At 44.0% G+C, this 20,508-nt stretch overlaps 1 protein-coding gene across 1 annotated transcript in view; it reads right to left on the bottom strand.

Moving 5' to 3' along the window:
- ZDHHC17 (zinc finger DHHC-type palmitoyltransferase 17) overlaps positions 1-20,508 on the bottom strand; it is a 1,884,000-nt gene that overhangs the window by 1,450,129 nt on the left and 413,363 nt on the right. The window contains exon 3 of the mRNA XM_044087981.1: positions 18,155-18,277. Within this exon, the coding sequence (XP_043943916.1) occupies positions 18,155-18,277 (123 nt within the window). The remainder of the gene's footprint in view (positions 1-18,154; positions 18,278-20,508) is intronic.

Here is a 20,508-nt window from a genome sequence, read left to right as displayed (position 1 = left end):
TCCACTGCTTTGGTGGCCTTTTCAAAAAACTTCACCAGGTTGGGTAAGCATGAACTGCCCTTGATTAATCCAAGCCAAGACAGGTCCAGTGTTTTGAAGTTTGTCTGAATTGATTAAATCCATAAGTCTTTCCATGGATTTGCATATGAGGCTGGTCAGACTTAAGGGTCAGTAATTGCCTAGGTCTGTGGAAGGTCTCCCTTATGCAGGGGAATGACTGTAGCGGTTCTCCATTTACTTGGTACAATACCTGTTTGGAAGCAGAGATTGAACAGTGTTGTCAGGGGTGTGGCTAAATTGTGCTTCATGCTATTTAAGATGCATCCAAGAACAGTGTCAGGACCTATCGATGCACTATTTTTAGCTTTTGATACCACTTTTTAGGTCTTGGTCTTATTGGGTTTAACTTCAGAACTGCTTGCATCATTTTATCCACCACTGAAAACATGGTCCCTGGGAAGAAATTCTTTTGAGATGTTTCTTGCACAGCCTATGAAGAAGAATAGCTACCACCACTACATGCTTCTTATCCCACAGCACCATGCCTTCCCTGAATTACATGCTTAAGAGCTCATTCAGAGGATCCAGCTAGATTCCTAGCAGCCTTCCTGAAGCTCATTTAGGATATCCCACCAGAGCTTTGGACCTTAACCTTCCAAAATTCTCTATGATGCTCTACAGTTACTACCAAAGTTTAAAGGCTGTGAAGGTTAAAAGCATTTTATTAGGAAGAATTGGAATGTTCTTGGAGGGGATGTGGATGTGTTCAGTGTAGTGGGTGAGGCCCAGTCTTCTGTCTTTGAAATGGGTATGAATTTGAAAAATAGATTGGAGTCTAAATTTATCCCGTTTACATCTCCTGCAGGAGGTACTAAAAATGTGGTTGTTGCAAATATTGTCCCACTGTTCTGGAAGGTGAATGTATTACACTCTAACATTAATAAGACAACAGTATATTTCATGAGGGGTAATTGTAATACGAGACTTGTGAATGATATATCTGGCAAAATGTGTACAGTGTTCAGTTTTCTATGTGGAAAGACTGAGCAGTCTATCAGATCAGGAAATGTGACACCAATAATGCCCTGTATAGACATTTGGCAGATGGTCCAGATTACACTATGTTTAAGTTTGCCATTTTAGATATATTAAAACTTAATCCTAGGGGTGGTGATTACAAGACTACACAAGAAAAAGAGGTTAGGTGGCAGCTGTTTTTGAACGTCACCAATTACCCAGGAATAAACAGAACTATCACTATCCGTTCCACCAAACAGTCTTCAAAGGCCGGGGGATGGAGGGAGGGGAGTCTAGGATAAATGAAAATGGACAACAGAGATGGAACGTTATGATGAGTACATAACTTCTTTATCTGATGTTGTCAATTTTCATTTTATCCTTGACATATATGAGGCAAAGTCCCCAGCTACTTTAGACCTTGGAAGGACTCATGGAAGGATAATTCCTGAGCACCAATAAACCAAAGGATGCTCTTCCCCTAGAGACCAAATCCAATTTGGAACGAGTAATAAAAGGTACAGGGAGAAACCTAAGTAGCTGCTGCACATATATCATCCATTAAAGCTCTAGACTGGAAAACTCCTGAAGTGGCAACAGATCTTGTAGAATATGCTTTAACAGGCCCAGGTAAAGCAATTTTTCTTTTGTCATAGACAAATGAAATACAACCCTTGAGACACCTGATTAAGTTCACTTTGTTGACTGGTCTACCAAATCTAGCACTTGAAAAGAAAACAAATAGTTGGTCAGATTTCCTCATGTCTTTTGTCCTGTGAAGGTAAAAGCATAATTGTCTGTGAACATCTAGCAAATGCAAACAGTATTCACCTCCGTCTGAAAAATTTGGAAAGAATACCAGCAAATTAATCATCTGATTGATATTAGACTCTTGACACTACTTTAGGTAGGAAGGTGGGATTTGTTCGTAAGGAGGCTTTGTCCTTATGAAACTTCAGGTAAGGTGGTTTACATGATAAACCCTGATTTTCTGAAAACTAGCAGAGGTTATTGCCACAAAAAATAATGTTTTCCTTGACAAATATTTCAGATCACAGTCTGCAGATGGTTCGAAGGGAGAATGTACAATAGTTTGCAACACTAGATTTAGGTCGCAAGGTGAGGTACAATCTTTGAAAGGAGATTTCAGAAAAAGTGTCCCTTTTAAAAATGCCTTACAGAGTTTATGAGAAGCCAAGGAATGTTCTTCCAAACCATCATGGAAATTTGAATTGCTGCTAGCTGTATTCTAATTGTGGAAGGAGAAGCTCCTGCATTGAAACGAGAAGTTAAGAACTCTAAAATATTATCAATAGAGAAGGAAAAGGAATCAATATCCCTTTCATGTGCCCAAATGGTAAATCTTTTCCATTTATTATTATATAGTTTCCCTGTGGAATGAGAAGCTAGGAGAATCTGGCGAACTGGGGAAGAAAGGTTAAGACGCCTGGCCACTAGTGGAACTGGAAGAATCATGCTGTCAGTTTGAGGTCTGGGTGAACTAACCCATCTGGATGGGACAGAAAGTCTGGAGCCGGGTTCAGAGTCCAGGGTGGTTGAATCAGATAAGGCCAAATAAAGAGGAATATTTGTTGAGGCCAAACTGAAGCAATGAGGATTACTTTGCTCTTCAACCAGAGTGCTTTCTGTAAGAATTTTGGGATTAAAGATATTGGGGAAAAAGTGTACAGGAGACTGGAGGGTCAAATGTGGAGAAGTGGGTCTCTTGGTGAATTTCCCAGAGGGGGAAATCAGGGCAAAGTAGTTGCTGCACTTGCTGTTAAGGGGAGAAGCGAACTGTTTGCAGCAAAGCTGACCCCAATAATGGAAAATCTCTTCCATCACTTTTAGATTGAGAGACCACTCGTGAGGCTGGAGAATACACCTGGTCAACTTGTCTGCTATCACACAAACTCCCTGGAATGTGTGCTGCTATCAGAAAGCAGTTGGAAGAGATCACCCACTGCCACACACTGACTGCTTCTCGACAAAGGGGATAAGATTTGGTTTCTCCCAGTTTGGTGATGTACCAAATCACTGACATATTGTCTGTTTGAATCACAATTGTTCCTGGAAGAAGAGCAGTTTGCAAGTCTTGAAACATTAAAAGCACCACTCTTGGCTCCAGAACACTGATATGCAAATTGGTCACTGTAGGGGATCAAGTGCCTTGTACAGTCTTGACCAGAAAATGCCCCCCCACCCCCACCCCATCCGGGAGGCCTTGGGTTCTAGAAGGAAGAAGGTGCGACCCAGGAGAATTTCTTTGGAGTGAATCCACCAAGCTAAATCCTTTCTGCAATGATCAGTGTTCAGAATCTGGTCCGACATTGGTTGATACAGTATAGACCACTGAGAAACCAGCAGCCACTGTAAAATACTCAAGTGATATCTGGCTAGGGGAACTAGAGCAATTGTCACCGACATAGAACCTAGGGCCTGTAACATTAAGCGAGCGAGAACCTTCTTTCTGTGCATAATTTTTTCACTTTGGTTATGATCTTTTGAAGTCTCACTAGGGGAAGGGATGCTATGGTTGTTGTAGTATTACACAATGCCCCTATAAACTCCAAACTTTGGGTCAGAGACAGCGGAGATTTTTCTTGGTTGATAGCTATTCCAAAGTTTGCACAGTTCTGGAGAACATAACACTTTGCTTCTATCAGTCGATGCCGGAGCCAGTTATCCAAGTATGGAAACACCCAGAATCCTTGCAGTCTCAAGTGAGCTGCTACTGCTGCCATACATCTGGTGAACACCCTGGGGGCTGTGGTGACACCAAAGGGTAGCACCATGAATTGATAATGACTGGCTCCCAGCCTGAAGCGCAGGAACTTTCTGGAGCACCTCTCCATTTTCATATGGAAATACGCATCCTGAAAATCTAACGAACACATCGTCATCCTTTCCTAAAAACTGAACAACAGACTATACTATAGCCATCTGGAATTTTGTTTCTCGAACCGATTTGTTCAACACACAGATACAAAACTGGTGGTCTGTCCATTTTTTGGCACTAAAAAGAATCTTGGGTAAATTCTGGAACCTCTCTGGTCTGGTGGGACTTCTTGGATGACTCTTGTCTAGCAGTTTTTGAATTTCTAGAACTGCTGTTTCCCTCTGACTGGATGGAAAGTACAGTTTTGTACCTACCATAAATGTAGATGTTCAAGTGCTAATACAGCTGCAGTAATCACAGATGGGTTTTCAGCCGTCAGGCGGTCCCTCGGTCAGCCGAATTCCAAAGTCTTGGTCCGGCGTCGGTTGTCGTCGCTTACTCTTCTGATGTCAGTAAGGCCAGAGTATATAAGACACAGCCGACGCCATGTTCTTCAGTCTTTCTTGCCCCAGATGTCAGGTGCCCCCAAAAGGAAGGCAATACATAAATAAGGCTTATCTACATATGCAAGCAATGCAATGTAATGCAAAATCAGTGTAAGCAAGCAAATAAAACATAGCAGGATAACCCAGTCAGGTGGTATGAAGAGGTTGTTAGGCCCCATGCCTTTACCAAGTGGGGAAGGAGGGAGGGAAACCTGTACTGCAGCTGTATTAGCACTCGAACATCTACATTCATGGTAGGTACAAAAAGTACAGTTTTGTACCTACCATAAATGTAGATGTTCGAGGATCCACATTGCTGCAGTCCTAACCATTGGGTAGTCCGCTGTCCAGTCGGCCCGGTCAAGGCGCATTAGACTGATGTCAGGACGTCAGGGTACTAATGCGCATGACCGACGTCATATCCTCAGTCTTTTCTTGCCCCAGATGTCAGAAGACCCTAAAAAGACAAGGCCCACACCAAAAACACCAAAAAGCCCTGCACCAAACATATGTACAATATATACAAAATTACAAGAATATAGCCTAACCACACCACCACCCCTAAACACAGAGGGAAGGAGGGAGGGACTGCAGCAATGTGGATCCTCGAACATCTACATTTATGGTAGGTACAAAACTGTACTATGTTCTTCATTCCACATTGCTGCAGTCCTAACCATTGGGTAGAATCCCAAAGCAGAGGTAAGGGAGGCTGGCAAATCATAAGGAAGCAGGAGCTGTCAACATGCCTTGCAAAATAGCTGTGGCAAAACCAGCCCTAGATTTAGAGTAGAGAGGAGGGTGGTAATGCTTAGAGAAAGTATGCACTGAACTCCAAGTAGCTGCCTCCAGAATATCCTTAGTTGCCACCCCCCTTAGAAATGCTGTTGAAGTGGCAGTAGCCCTAGTGGAATGAGGCCTAATCCCAGCTGGAATCTCCTTGCCATGATGGGAATAACAAAATGAAATGCAAAACCCAATCCACTTAGAAATAGTTTGCTTAGACACAGGCTTACCCTGAGAACTCAAAGCAAAAGAAACAAACAACTGCTGAGACTGCCTGAAATCCTTAGTCCTGCTTAAATAATAACGAACTGCCTATGTACATCTAAAGTGTGCAAAATCTTTTCTGCCTTATTTTGGGGATCTGCATAGAAAGTAGGCAAATGAATAGTTTGGTTTAGAGCCACACTAGAAACCACCTTAGGCATAAAGGAAGGATTAGAATGATACCCTATCCTTATGGAAAATCAAAAGGGCTCTACTGCCATAAGGGCCTGCAATTCAGAAACCCTTCTTGCAGAAGTAATAGCCAACAAAAAAAACAGTCTTCCATGACAAGTATTTCAATTCAGCAGTAGCCGCAGGCTCAAAGGTTGTAGAGTAAGTTTCTCCAACACAAAATTGAGATCCCAAGCAGGAGTAGGAGCTCACGTGGGGTCTTATATTCTTTGCCCCTCTAAGAAACTGCTTGAACAAAGGATGCGAAAACAATGGTGGGTCACAATCATAGTGAGCTGAAATTGCTGCAGCATGAATTTTAATGGAAGAGAAAGACACACCTTTGTCCAATAACTCAGTAAGATATTGAAGAGCCACACTCAAATTAGGCTCAGAAATCTCCAAATTCTTTGCTGCACTCCAAAATAAAAATCTCTTCCATTTTTCCTTGTACTAGGTCTTCTGGCTTCCATAATCACATTCAAAACTTGTTGAGGAAGTTGAGACCTGCTGTGTTTCAAAACAGAATATGCCAGGCTGTTAGATGAAGAGAGTGAAGCTTGACATTGAGCAGGTGACCGTCCTTCTGAGATAACAGGTGTGGAATCAAAGGTAAAGGCCATGGAGGCTTCCTTACCAGACTCCTTAGTAGTGGGTACCAGTGTTGCCGAGGCCAATCTGGAGCTATTAGAATCATCCTTGGCTTGTCTTGTCTGACCTTTAGGAGCAGCTTTGGGAGAACAGGCAGAGGTGGAAAGGCATACACATGAAGATTTTTCCAACTGAAAGAAAGAGTATCCACTTTCCAAGCTGTGCGATGAAACCCCTTTGTGCAAAACTTTGGCAGCTGGTGGTTTAGTGGAGAAGCGAACAGATCTATGTCTGGAGTTCCCCATGACACTGTCAATTTCTGAAATACATGAAGATCCAGTTTCCACTCGTGGGGATCCATGATTTGTCTGCTTAACACATCTGCTAAGGAGTTCTGTGCTGCCGGCAGAAACCTTGCCTGAAGAGTTAGTTGCAAGCTGAGCAGTCTCCCATAAAATCATTGCTTGCCTGCATAGAGGATAAGAATGTGTTCCCCCTTGTTTGTTGATGTACCACATGACAGTTGTGTTGTCTGTTAGAATCAACACCTGCCCTGGAAGAAGTAACTCCTTGAAAGCCATTAAAGCAAACTGGACTGCTAACATCTCCTTCATGTTGATATGTAGATGCTGTAGTCTGGCAGGCCACTTGTCTTGTATCCACTTTCCATTTAGATGAGCTCCCCAAGCAATGTCCGAGGCATCTGTCGTTAAAATCTGACTCGCCTCTGGCCGGGTCACAGAGAGTCCCTTGTTTAGGTGACATTCCTGAGCCCACCACAAAAATTCTTTTTGAATGCAAGGTATTATTTGAATGACAGTGTCCAAATCCTGGCAGTGCTGTGTCCATACATTTTGAGATACCATTGCAGCTTCCTCATATGCAGTTTGGCATTGGGAAGCACCAGAATACAAGATGCCATGAACCCTAAGGCTTGAAGGACTGTCCTTGCAGTCAGCCCGGACTGAAGAGATAGTTGATGGAAGTAACTGGAAAGATTCTTTTGTTTGTCCGGGGTTAAAAAGGCCATCTGGGCTGCTGTATTCAGTCTCACACCCAGAAAGCACATGTCTTGAGAGGGTACTAGACTGGACTTTATTTCGTTCACAGAATACCCTAGGCATCTTAGCACTGCTATGACATATTCCAAATGCTGTAGAAGGTCTTCCTTTTCTTGAGCCAGAATCAGGCAGTCGTCCAAATAAGGATAGATTTGAATTCCTTGTAGCCTGAAGTAAGCTATCACTGGAGCCAGAACCTTTGTGAATACTCTGGCAGTAGATAAGCCAAAGGGCAATGCAGAGAACTGATAATGAGAATTTCCAGCTCGACGCAGATACTGTCTGCAACTTAGTCTTATAGGCACATGAAGGTAAGCTTCCTTGAGATCTAAAGTTACCATCCAGTGATCTTTGCCCAGCAGAGGTAAAAGTTGTTGTAACGTCAACATTTTGAACTTGGGAATGTCCAGATAAGTGTTGAGGATAGATAAATCCAAAATTGGTCTCCACGTGTTCCCCTTCTTTGGTACTAGGAACAGGCGAGAATAAAATCCTAGGCCCCTTTCTGGTACAGGGACCGGCTGAATGGCCCCTATTTGGAGTAACAGAGAAATTTGCTTGTGAGCCTCTTTCCTTTGTGGAGGAGGAACGTCTGGCATGCCTTTGAAAGGGGGCAAGGTATGGAAATAAAACCTGTAACCGTGGTGAATGATATCCAAAACCCATCTGTCTTGAGTAATTACATCCCAATTTTCTTTGAAAAGAGACAGTCTTCCTCCCAAAGGGGCTGCCAGACGAGAATGTACTGGCAGCTGAAAAGGCAGGTCATTGGGTCTGTTTACGAAAGGACTGACCCCTGCCCTCACCAGAAGTCTGAGCAGGAGAACTCCCTGTTCTAGGCCTAAAAGAACCCTGAGCTCTGCCCCTACCACGTCTAGACCTACCCCTAGACTGGGAATCATAAGCAGGATAAGTCCATCCCTTAGTAGGCCAATTTCTGCTAAACTTCGGAGGTTGCACCTGCAAAAAATCTTTAACAGTCTGCATAGACTTAGCCTTGCCCTCCATTTTCTTTAAAACTGCTTCCACAGGCGAACCAAACAACACATCAGACTGTAAAGGAGCATCCAAAATCCTTGTCTTAACATGCTCAGCTAAGTTCTGATCCCTCAACCAGGCGTGCCTGCGAAGAACAGAACCAGTAGCAGCCGTCCTCGAGGAGGCCTGCACAGCATCAAAACCACATTGCAATGAATGCTTACCCACTTGTTCAGACACATGAACTAAATCCTGCAACTCTTTACACTCAATACCTTCCGCCAGAGCATCCACCTTAGATTTCAATTGTGAAAGGAGATAATTCTGATATTTTAGCATGTGAAACTGACAATTCAACGCCCTCATGGCTAAAGTGGAAGAAGTATACACTTTCTTTCCCCATCTATCCAAAGCCCTTGCCTCTTTATCAGGAGGAACAGGATTTTTAACAACAGAGGCCTTAACACCTTTAGGCCCCTGAGAAACAGTTTCCGGGTCTGCCCTAGGACTCTTAAAAAGATACTTATGAGCTTCAGGCACCCTATAGTACCTATCAGGTTTAACAGGGGCAGGAGGCAAAGAATCAGGGTTCAGGGAAGCCTCTGCAAAAACATCTTCCACCACATTCAAAACAGGAGGTATAGCTAAGGGCCTATGCTGGGGTAAAAACAAGAATTCCCTAAGCCTCTTCCTGGAATAGAAATCTTGGCCTTCCCATTTAAAATGCTCCCTCATGGAATGCCTTTGTCCTTGCGCTTTTTGGACGAAGCGGGCGTCGGAGCATCCGACGGCATTTTATAATTACAACGCTTCCCAAACACTAACCTGGCACAGTCTAACCTTCTCTTAATAGTGCGTTTGTTAAATCTAGCACAAGAGCGGCATCCAACAACGTCGTGCTCAGGCCCTAAACAAGGTATACACAAAGTATGATAATCCCTATGAGGTATCTGTTTCCCACAAGAAATACAGTTATTCACTTTTTCTGACATCCAGTTAAATACTGAGGCAAGAAAACCAAAATGTTCCAACGGGGTACTTAGCCAACTTTGATTCGGTCTGAAACTCCGACTTCAGAAAATTTCAGAACGCCAACCTGCACTCGCAAAACAGCTTCTGCATCGGACCATGCGGCAAAAAAGACTGAGGATATGACGTCGGTCATGCGCATTAGTACCCTGACGTCCTGACATCAGTCTAATGCGCCTTGACCGACGTCAGCCATATACTTTGGTATTCGGGCCGACTGGACAGCGGACTACCCAATGGTTAGGACTGCAGCAATGTGGAATGAAGAACATCTGTACTATGTTCATCGTGCATACAGCTGCAGTAATCACAGATGGGTAGAGTCCCAAAGCTATGCACAGGGTGGTAGGTACTATGAGGAACTGGGTTGAGCCAGAATGCCCTGCAAAACAGCAGTGGCAAAGCCTGCTCTTGTTCTGGAATATAAGGGTAGGTGGTAGTGTTTTGTGAAGGTATGTACAGAACTCCAAGTGGCTGCCTCCAAAATATCCTTAGTAGGAACGCCTCTGAGGAAGGCTGTAGAGGTGGCTGTGGCCCTGGTGGAGTGAGATCTGATACCAGTAGGGACAGATTTCCCATGATAGGAATAACAAAACCATAAGCAGTGGCCAATCCACTTGGAAATGGTCTGTTTGGTAACTGGTTTCCCTTGAGCCCCTACGGCATAGGACACAAAAAGTTGTTCTGATTTCCTGAAGGACTTTGTTCTGTCCAAATAATAACGTAGCTGCCTATGGATGTCTAAAGTGTGAAGCAGCCTCTCCCCTTTGTTTTGAGGGTTAGGATAAAAGGTAGGTAGGTGTATGGCTTGATTTAAGGCTACCCTGGATACCACTTTTGGCATAAAAAATGGATTGGTACGAAGGGAAACCCTGTCCTGATGGAAGATGAGGAAGGGCTGCACCGCCATGAGGGCCTATAGTTCAGAAACCCTACGAGCTGAAGTGATGGCCAGAAGGAAAGCTGTTTTCCAGGACAAATGTTGCAGATCTGTTGAGGCAGCAGGTTCAAAGGGAGGCAATGTTAATTTTTCTAGTATGTAATTAAGGTCCCAGGCTGGTATTGGTTGCTTCCTTGGAGGTCTTATATTCTTAGCCCCTCTGAGGAACTGTCGTCAGAGTGGGTGAGAGAATAAAGGAGGATCCTTGTTGAATTCTGCAGAAATGGCTGAGGCATGTATTTTTATGGAAGAAAATGAAAGTCCACTGTTCAGCAGTTCAGCTAGGTACTGTAAAACCTGAGGCAAGTTCAATTTTCTAGGGTCCTGGCCTCTTTTCTCATTCCAACAGCAAAACCGCTTCCATTTTATGGAGTAAGCTTTTCTAGTAGATGGTCTTCTGGCCTCCAAAATGACATCCTGCACCTCCTTGGAGAGTAGGGACTGTTGTGGTGTCAAGGAATTTTCCATGCAGCGAGGATGAGTGTTTTCAGCTGACTGTGAAGAGTTTTGTAGCTGTTCTGAGTCAGTAGGAGAGGCATTAGAGGCAGGGACCAGGGAGGAGTATGTGTTAGGCTCCTCAGGAGTGGATACCAGTGTTGCCTTGGCCAATCTGGAGCAATCAGTATCATCCTCGATTTGTCTGTTCTTGCTTTCAAAAGCACCTTGGGCAGAAGGGGCAGAGGTGGGAATGCATAAACTGTCCATGCTGTCCAACTGAATGAAAGGGCGTCCACTTTCCAGGCCTTTGGATGAAAGGTCCTTGAACAAAACTTTTTCAGTTGATGGTTCCTGTGGGAGGCAAAAAGATCTATGTCTGGCCTCCCCCACGCTTGGATTATCTATGTAAACACCTGAGGATGTAACTTCCGTTCGTGTGGATCTGTCATATTTCTGCTTAGAGTGTCTGCCAGTGTGTTTTCCAGTCCTGGCAAGTACTGTGCTTGAAGTTCGATTTGTCTTTCCAGAGCCAAGTTCCAAAGAGTCATGGCTAGTCTGCACCAGGGGTATGAATGTGTTCCTCCGTGTTTGTTTATGTACCACATTACTGTGGTGTTGTCTGTTCTCATCAGTAATTGTCCTGGATGCAGAAGTCCTTGAAAACTGTAATTGCATTTATTACTGCTAGCATTTCTTTTTGATTGATGTGAAGGTGCTTTTCCTTTTGGGACCATCTGCCCTGAATGCACCTGTCCTTCATGTGAGCCCCCCAGGCATAATCTGAGGAGTCTGTGGTTATGACTTGTTTTGCTTGAGGCTTGCAGAATGGAAGGCCTGTGTTTACTTGACATGCTTGGGCCCACCATAGAAATTCCTTTTGCAAACATGGAATTATTGGTATAATTGCTTCCAAACTGTGACTGTGTTGAGACCATAGATTTTTTAGGTACCATTGAAGTTTCCTCATATGCAGCTTTGCACATGGGATTAGAAGAATGCAAGATGCCATGAATCCCAGAGCCTGCAGGATTTTCCTTGCAGTAAGCCTGGTACTTTTTGCTAGTGTTTTGAAGTACTGAGATAGTTGCCCTTGTTTTTCTGGCGTAAGATATGCCATCTGGGTGTTTGTGTCCAAGTTGGCACCCAGGAAGGTTATTTTCTGAGATGGTGTTAGTCTTGATTTCTCCTTGTTGATGGTATATCCCAGAGAAAGCAGTAACCGCGTCACATATGCCAGATGTTCCAGTAGTATGCGTTTGCTGTCCGCTTGGATCAGGCAGTCGTCCAGATAAGGGTAAATTTGTATCCCTTGAAGTCTGCAGTAGGCAATCACTGATGCCAGGCACTTTGTGAATACTCTGGGCGCAGTAGATAAGCCAAAGGGCAATGCAGATAATTGATAGTGGATTGAACCTGCAAGAAACCTGAGGTATCTTCTGCAGCTTTGTCTGATTGGGACATGCAGGTATGCCTCCTTGAGGTCCAATGTTACCAGCCAAAACTCCTTGCCCAGCATGGGAAGAAGTTGCTGTAATGTGAGCATCTTGAATTTTGGCACGAGTAGGAATGTGTTTAGGATGGATAAGTCCAAAATGGGTCTCCAGTCGGTTCCTTTTCTTGGTACCAGAAAAAGTCTTGAATAAAAACCTTGACCTTGTTGGAGTGTAGGTACCTTTTGTATAGCTCTCATGTTTAGGAGCTTTGAAATTTGCAGTTGTGCCTCTGCCCTTTGATTTTGTGGCAGGTTTGGCATGCTTCTCATTTTTGGAAGAGTGTGAAATTGAAATCTGTAGCCTCTGTTTATAATGTCCAGTATCCATTTGTCTGTTGTGACAATATGCCAATTGCTTGCAAATAATGCTAGTTTCCCTCCCAAAGGTGCTGTCAGCTGAGACTTGCTTGGCATGGAAATGAAGGAGTCATTGGGTTTGCTTCCTGTATTGTTGTGCACTGTCTTCACCACCTCTTGGTGCTGGAGATTGCCATTGTCTGCCTCTATATGATCCTTGTGATTGCCCTCTGCCCCTTGTGCGCCTGTATCTACCTCTTTGGGGCTTGTCAGTGGCTGGAAAGGACCAGTTTTTGAAGGCCAATTTCTGCTAAAGCGTGGTGGTTGGACCTGTAAGAAAGCCTTGACAGTTTGCATAGATTTGGCTTTTCTTCCATTTTCCGTAGTATGTCCTCAGCATTAGTACCAAATAGTACATCCTTTTGTAAAGGAGCATCAAGAAGTTTAGCTTTCACATGATCAGGTAAATTTTGTTCCCTAAGCCAGGCATGTCTGCGAATGACTGATCCTGTAGCAGCCGCTCTACTGGAAGCCTCTAGGGCATCATAACCACATTGTAAGGTGTGTTTACCCACTTGCTCCGCACTATGCATCATATCCTGTAACTCTTTAAATCTGGTTGTTCAGGTTGAGACATTTTGTTCCTTAATTGTGATAACAGGTACTGTTGATATTTAATCATATGAAACTGACAGTTTAAGGCCCTCATGGCTAGGGTGGCCGAGGTATATACCTTTTTACCCCACCTTTCTAAAGATCTGGATTCCCTTTCTGCAGGAGTGGATTCTTGGCAGTGGAGGCCTTTAATCCCTTGGGGCCTTGTGAAATGGTTTCAGGGTCAGCATTATGGCCTTTGTAGAGAAATTGGTGAGAGCTGGGTACTCTGTAATACTTATCAGGTTTTACTGGTGCAGGAGGCAGAGAATCAGGGTTAAGGCAAGCCTCCGAATAGACATCATCCAGTACATCCAAAACAGGGGTATAGCCAGAGGTCTGTGCTGAGGTAACCAAAGAAATTCCCAAGTCTTTTCTTGGAATCTGAAAAGTCTTGGCCTTCCCAATGGAAGTGTTCCCTCAAAGTGTGCAAGGTTTCCCCAAAGAAAAATCCTCAGGGGGATACAGAAGGAATGGACTGTTCTGCATCCGAATCCTCAAAAGGGGAGTAAGAGTGTTCCTCTGCATCAGAATGTTCTGATAAAATGGATCCCTGATCAGAAGAGGGAGATTCTTCCTCCACTCTGGGTCTCTTGTCAGGAGGGGGCTGAGAACCTCTGATAAGAGTAATTAAATCCTCAGCCATTTTAAGAATCTGTTTCTTAGGCATGGGTCCAGGAGAGGGGCCCTGTGCAACAGGCCTCGTGGGATGCCTGGCTGCTTTAGATTTAGTAAAAGCCTTTATTGAAAAGAAGATGAGGGCCTAAATACACAATGGGTGGAGGTGGACCTGTCCACATTAGTAGGCTCGACATTAGCAGGGGCTTCGGTTGTAGTCTGGGAAAGGGCCGAGGACCCAGCGGTCTCGGGTACAGAGAACACCGCCAAAGGAGTGTCGTCGGTAGTCAGGGACTGCAAAGGCGTCTCGCTGAGAACCGGACCACGTGTAGCCTGTTTTGGCGTGGTGTCGGTGGGGACCGCGGGTCTCGCGTGTCGGTCCTTTTCCTTGGGTTTTTTGGACAAAACGGTAGTCGGAGTGTCCGACGACATCTTATAATCAAAAGCTTTACCAAAGTAGTGTTGGGCGAACTCCGCCAGACGCTTGATAGTGCGTTTATTGAAGGTAGCGCAAAAGCGACAGCCCGAGACGTCGTGATCTGGGCCCAAACAAGGTATGCAACGGGAATGGAAATCCTTATGCGGTATTTGCTTCCCACAAGAAATACAATTATTAACTTTTTCTGACATCGGTCTGAGGCAAGAAAAGTTTCAACGGGTACTTAGCTTTAAAGAAGACTTCGGTTCCAATTTTTTCGTAATTCAGGAGCTGGCCGACCGGCACTTGCGAACTGCTTCTGCTTCGGGCACCGCACGACAAAAAAGACTGAAGAACATGACATCGGCTGTGTCTTATATACTCTGGCCTTACTAACGTCAGAAGAGTAAGCGACGACAACCGACGCCGGACCAAGACTTTGGAATTCGGCCGACCGAGGGACCGCCTGACGGCTGAAAACCCATCTGTGATTACTGCAGCTGTATGCACGATGAACATCATTGGGAATTTTTTTGCATACAGGGGAAAGATGAAAAAAGGGTATGGTATAACCTTTGGATATGATCCATTGCACCCAAGACTCTATTATATTCAGCCAGGCATTTTGGTACAAGGATAAGTGTCCCCCAACTGCCTCCAGAGGAAGACAAATCAGACCTGCTTTCAGGAACACTGAAAGCACTTACGCTAAGTGGAGTCCCTGAAGCCCTGGTTCTGCAGACCACCTCTGTCATGTGGGCGGAATCTTCCACTGTAGTTCCCTCCTCTGCCCCTGGGGGAACTGCCTCCACGTTTGTCCTGAAAAGGCCCTTGGGATTTTTTGAATCACATCTTTCCACTGCTCTACTGATTCTTAGAAAAGGATCTTTGGGGGAGTTGGGGGTGGAAAAACATATGCACACAGTGGAAAGAGGTTTTACCATCCTTTTCACACCTGGATAAAGTCTCTCTTACTTATGGGCCAAACAAAGATGATCCATCAAAAAGTGCATTAACAAATGAAGACTTAAATGGTTCCACAAAGTCACATACGCGCATGCAGGCATGTCTCCTTATGGCAATGCCTGAACCTGCCACTCTTGAGGTCCCTTTGGTTACATGCACAATGAACCTCATCGACGAGTTTGACACAGATTCCAGGGTGGCCAACTGGGAAGCAACTTTCTCTTGGACTCCCTCAGTAACAGCTCCCACCAGGGTATCTGACAACTCCTTAATCGGATCCCTCTGAAGTCTGGTGAAATGTGCCAGGAAATTCAAAGACCTTAAGGCGAAGGTCAATGAAGCATAAACTTGCTTCCCAAATCTATCCATCGTCCACGACTCTCTGTTGGGTGGATGGATAGATGAACTCTCCTCAGCGAATTCCTTTTTCATGGTGGCCACTACAATCATGGCATCTACTGCTAAACCTTTAGCCCAGAATTGCTTATCCTCAGGTGCAGATAAAATTTTGTCCAGTCTCTTGGGGGTGGGTTCAATAATGTCCGGAGCCTTCCACTCCCACTGAGAAATAAAATGGATGAGTTCATAAACAGGCAGATTCACCCAAGAGGTAGATGGGTGAGCACCGAAAGCCTGCAGGTAAACTGATTCCTCAAAGGAAGGGGTTCTGAGACTTCCAGTCACCCCTCTGTTTCAAAATTTCTAGGATGTCTCCAAAGGAGAAATTTTCAGAGGGTAACCATGGGGAACCTTCCCCTTCATCAAAATCAGTGTATTCCATGATTGATTCCTGTTGGGAATCTAAGTGCTTCCTCTTGCACTTGTTCTTCTCAAGATCCCCCTCAGGGGGATAATCTGGGGAGGTATCAGAAGATGGCAGAACCTGCAGCTGAGAATCCTGAGGTTTTGGTACTCGCTGCCCCAGTGGAGAGAGGCAGGTCAAATAACGGAGCAGATATCATCCTCATGCCCAAAGGAGGAAGGGGCCAACTGAGTCACTGTAAGAGACAACGACCTCTCCACTGACTCGAAGGCTGCGCGCCCCCCCAAGAAGGGAGGAAGCCTGGAACAGAGAGACACTACCTTGGAGCAGAAGTCACCCCCCCACACTCTGAAGAAACCACCCCCGAGACAGAAGCCAGAGCCGAACTAAACAGTGCCGATGCTCCAAGGTGCAGGGACGGCTTTGAAGAAATTGGAGTTGACTTCTGCCCCTCTGAGTCAGGGCAGATATGGCCCCCAGGAGGTCTCTGGTTCCAAAATAACCGAAGAACTTGGGGTAATGACTGGTTCCGAAGAGAGAAAGATCTCTGGAACAGATACAGTAGGAGCTGGATGACTCAAAGCTGTAAACTCTGAAGCCTCGGAGGAAGTCAGAGGAGGAGTGGTTAAAAAGGGTGAATGGAGGTTCAGCTCCTGGACCCATACGGGTCAGAGCCAAAGTAAGTCCTGTAAAACCTCTCACCCACAATATTTTATTCACCAGTCTGTCCATGTCTAGTTCTGTAAGGCTTTTGGTGGAACAGACTGATGACAAAGAGGGAGATTTAGGTCTTTGAATAGATACTTCCGGTAATTCACCCACAATGGGGTTGATAGATGGAGAGTTACTAGTCTTAAGTCAAACTTCTTGTTGTCCAATATCCAAAGTCTGCATCACAACAGTTGGTGCTGATGAAGAAGCAGAAGGTAAATTTTCCTGTGCCGAAGCCTTCGGAGTCGAAGGTTTTGTCATACTGGTGGTGGTCTGTGCTGGCGATTATCCCAGTCTTACAGCATGAGTCTTTTGGCTCTGAGGACAATTTTGGAACTGAGGATTTATGTTTCTTAGATGTCGGTGCTGACATGGAAGTTGGCACTGACAAACTCCTCCTTTCACCCCTCCACAAGGAAAAAGAAAAAGAAGGGGAAGAAATACCTATCTTACTTTTTTCTACAGCAGATGTGGCCTCTTCAAAGGTAGAAGGGATTAGGCCTTTCAAAATCAATTTGTTTCTTCTTTCAACAAGCGCTCTATGGCTAAACCCATGACAAATACTGCAGTCCTCCTGTAAATGCACAGGACCAAACAATATATACATAGGAGATGCAAGTCAGAAAAAGGTACCTTATGGCAGCCCTTCTGGCATTTCTTAAAGCCAGAAGGGGCTTCAAGATTTTTCAGCCATGATAAAAAATGGCTGGAAGGCATGCACACAACACTCGCGCAAAAAGGAGATAGAGAACACTCACACACAACAAAACTGGAAGGAAAAGCTAAAGATTGATTATGTTTTATTTATTTATTTTAATAGGACAAGGTGAGGGAAAGTACACTGAACTGTACAGAAAGGAGGCTATCAACGATGATAGCACAGAAATATACTGGAGTGTATAGAAAGGGGACAACAAACGGAAGATAGATGGAAGAGGAACAGCACAAGGGAATACACAGTGAAAAGACTAGAGAAACTTGAAATTAGTGAAAATTACTGAAAACTACCCAAGAAAACTGAACAAAGCTCAACAGCTCTGGTGAACGTGTCTGTGCGGAAAAGTGGCAACGAGATCTGAGGTAATTGGTGGACAGGTATTATGGGTAGAGGTAAAACTCGATAGTTTTTGGTTGGCGTGAGCTGTATTAACGGCAGAGTCCGTTCCAATGTCAGAATCAAACCCATATGTCAAGGATAAAATGAAAATTGACATCAGCTTATGCATTTACGAGTGAAGAAATCAGACTGACACAAATGGTAAGTGAAGTAAAACACGAAAAAGTTATACGCAGATACCTCCAACGCAATACAAGTAATCATTTCAAATTTCTTCTGAAATGCACATAGCTATTCAAACACAGAAGGACAGGGAAAAAGAATGACTCAGAATGCTAAACCTTGTAAAATGAACCATGCTGCAGCTACCTCTCCTTAAGGATCTACTGCATGTCTGAAATCCACAACTTTTCAACTGACAGTGCACAAAATCAAGCACTGAACCTACCAAGCTGAATGAGAGGGAAAAAAAACAGAGCAAGTATATATGCTTTTATCCAAAACTCTGATGAGCAAATTTATTTTACACTTATGTCACATTCCAATAAATGCATTTTATATTACTTAATTATGCCTGACCTGACTAGATCTAGTCTGTTGTTAATGGCTGCCCAATGAAGGAGTGTAACATTTTCTTTGTCTGGTTGTCGCACATCATACCCCGCTTCTACTAGTTCTCTGCAGCGTTCAAAAATTCCATATCTGGAAAAAAAAAGCAAATTTAATACAAATAATGATCTGTAGCAAAATTAGACTGCAATAACCAGCGAGAGAGACGTCTGAAAAGCTTTTTCTATCTCTATTCTTGGCTAAATCCCAGACATGAATCAGCAGTACACAAACAAAAGAGGAAGGTGTTAAGAGTACTCACCATATCGGCTCTCACATGACAAGATCATCTGCAGTTGTGAACAGCTAGAATATCTTCTTAGGAGTAATCTTCAGCACAGTTCCTTCTCTCTCTCTCTCTCTCTCTCTCAGGCTCTCATGCCCTGGTTCAAACCTCTGCTGCTGCACATCATGGAGATACTGTGCTGGGCTAACAGGCTGAACTTGTCCCCATGCCAAGTAGTCCTGCCCTCCCCCCACCACAGGAAAATGAATAAACTACACCTGAAAAGTATAAGGATGAAAAATTCTCAATCTGTATTCCCTACAAGATATTGCTACTATACAGTGAAAGTAGGTGGAGCAGCTACCCACAAGATAAACGCTGGAAGTGTAACAAGAACTTAATGCAGCTGGCTCTCCTGGAAGACACTGAAATCATCAGTACTCACTCATCTATTAAATCTAATTTCAAAACATACCTCTCAACTGTCCAGATTTTCACATCATATTTTTGGTCTGTTCCTCATAAAATTTGTGGTTTTCTGGAAAATCACTGGTGATTGAAGTCAATAAATAATGACATACATTTGAGTTTCAAAAGTCATATCCTTCAGAAAATGCATGCTAACACAAATCATGTTACTCTAGCAAGTTTATAAGAGTAGCATTTAAAATACGCCCCTATTTTTTTAGGCTTTGTCTATATTTCTCGCACAAAGAGGTTGAGAGGTATGCTTCAAGGACCCCTTTCAGCCAGGCAATAAGTGGGAAGAACCCCAACCAGTATATCAAATATACCTATCAAGCAAACCGGAACTAGGGGCACTAAAGCAGCAAATCTCAGACTGTTGAATCCAGTAGCGCATAAGTGTCCAAGGAAAGCTGCCTCTGGGAGCAGAGAAGTAAACAATGTCTGCTGAAGGTATGAGCCAATCTTCAAAGGGGTGTGGTCCAAATGTCCACAGAAAAAGCATTCTTGTAAAAACAGAAAATAATAACATCCCTGACAAATAGGCCTTTTGACAGCATTAGCTACTTAATCAAATGAAACCACATGGTTATCAATCTACTTAGAAAGTGCTTAGCCACTACCAAACCCTTACTTCTACAGATCATGCACCACAGTAGGTTAAAAATAAAGAAAGAAAGAAGAACTAAGGAGATCAGGTCCCATTCTGCCCTGGACTAGGCCTCTAACAACAAAGCAGTGAAATGAATGAAGTGAGAGTAAAAGCTCCAAAACTATTTCTGGCAAGAAGCATGGGCTGGTCTCAATAACTAGGCAAGGTTTTCTACAAATAAGAGCCTACAGCTCCAAGAATCACCTGATAAAGGTAAAGGCCAACAAAAATAAGAAGTTATGTACCTACCATAACGTTCCATGTTAGTTGTCTTCTTCTCGCCTTCTTTCTTGCTGGATGGGTTCGGAGCCGATCCTCAGCTCTGACTCGGCCAATACTAAAAGCTCGAGAGCTAATTCCACCGGCTCGAGGCTCCCCTATATCCCACAATGCTAGGCGGTAACTACTCAGATCTCGTTTGGTAGCTATACCAAAGCAATACTATTCTCCAAGAATGGATTAACAATTTTCAGAGGAAGAAACACAAAAGAATTCCGGTCGGTCTGTCCAGGCTTGGGGGAAGGAGGGAGGGCATAAGAAAGAAGGCGAAGAAGACAACTAACATGGAACGTTATGGTAGGAACATAACTTCTTAATGTTAAGTTGTCAATCTCGCCTTCATTCTTGCTGGATGGGACTGCGTCCCTAGCACCTTATCCCGGGTGGCCTATCGGAACAGACTCTTGAGAACAGTGGAACCAAAATTGGCACGGCTTCTGGAGACCATGTCCAATTTGTAATGTGAAATGAATGTATGAGGAGAAGCCCAGGTGGCTGCTGCACAAATTAAGTCTATAGGCAACCTGTCCTGAAAGGCTATGGATGTAGCTACTGCCCTAGTTGAATGAGCTCTAGGTCTTGAAGGTAATTTTTGATGTCTGATCTCATAGATAAAAGTAATTGTAGAGGTGAGCCATCTAGATAGAGATACTTTAGTGACTGGAAGGCCCAATCTTCCTTCTGCATATGACAGAAACAATT

The sequence above is a fragment of the Protopterus annectens genome, chromosome 11.part0 (genome assembly GCF_019279795.1).
Source record: "Protopterus annectens isolate FY-2018-M chromosome 11.part0, PAN1.0, whole genome shotgun sequence".
NCBI classification, from domain to species: Eukaryota; Metazoa; Chordata; order Ceratodontiformes; family Protopteridae; genus Protopterus; species Protopterus annectens.
The sequence above is the reverse complement of the archived record's forward strand: the minus strand, read 5'-3'. Positions and strand labels throughout refer to the sequence as shown.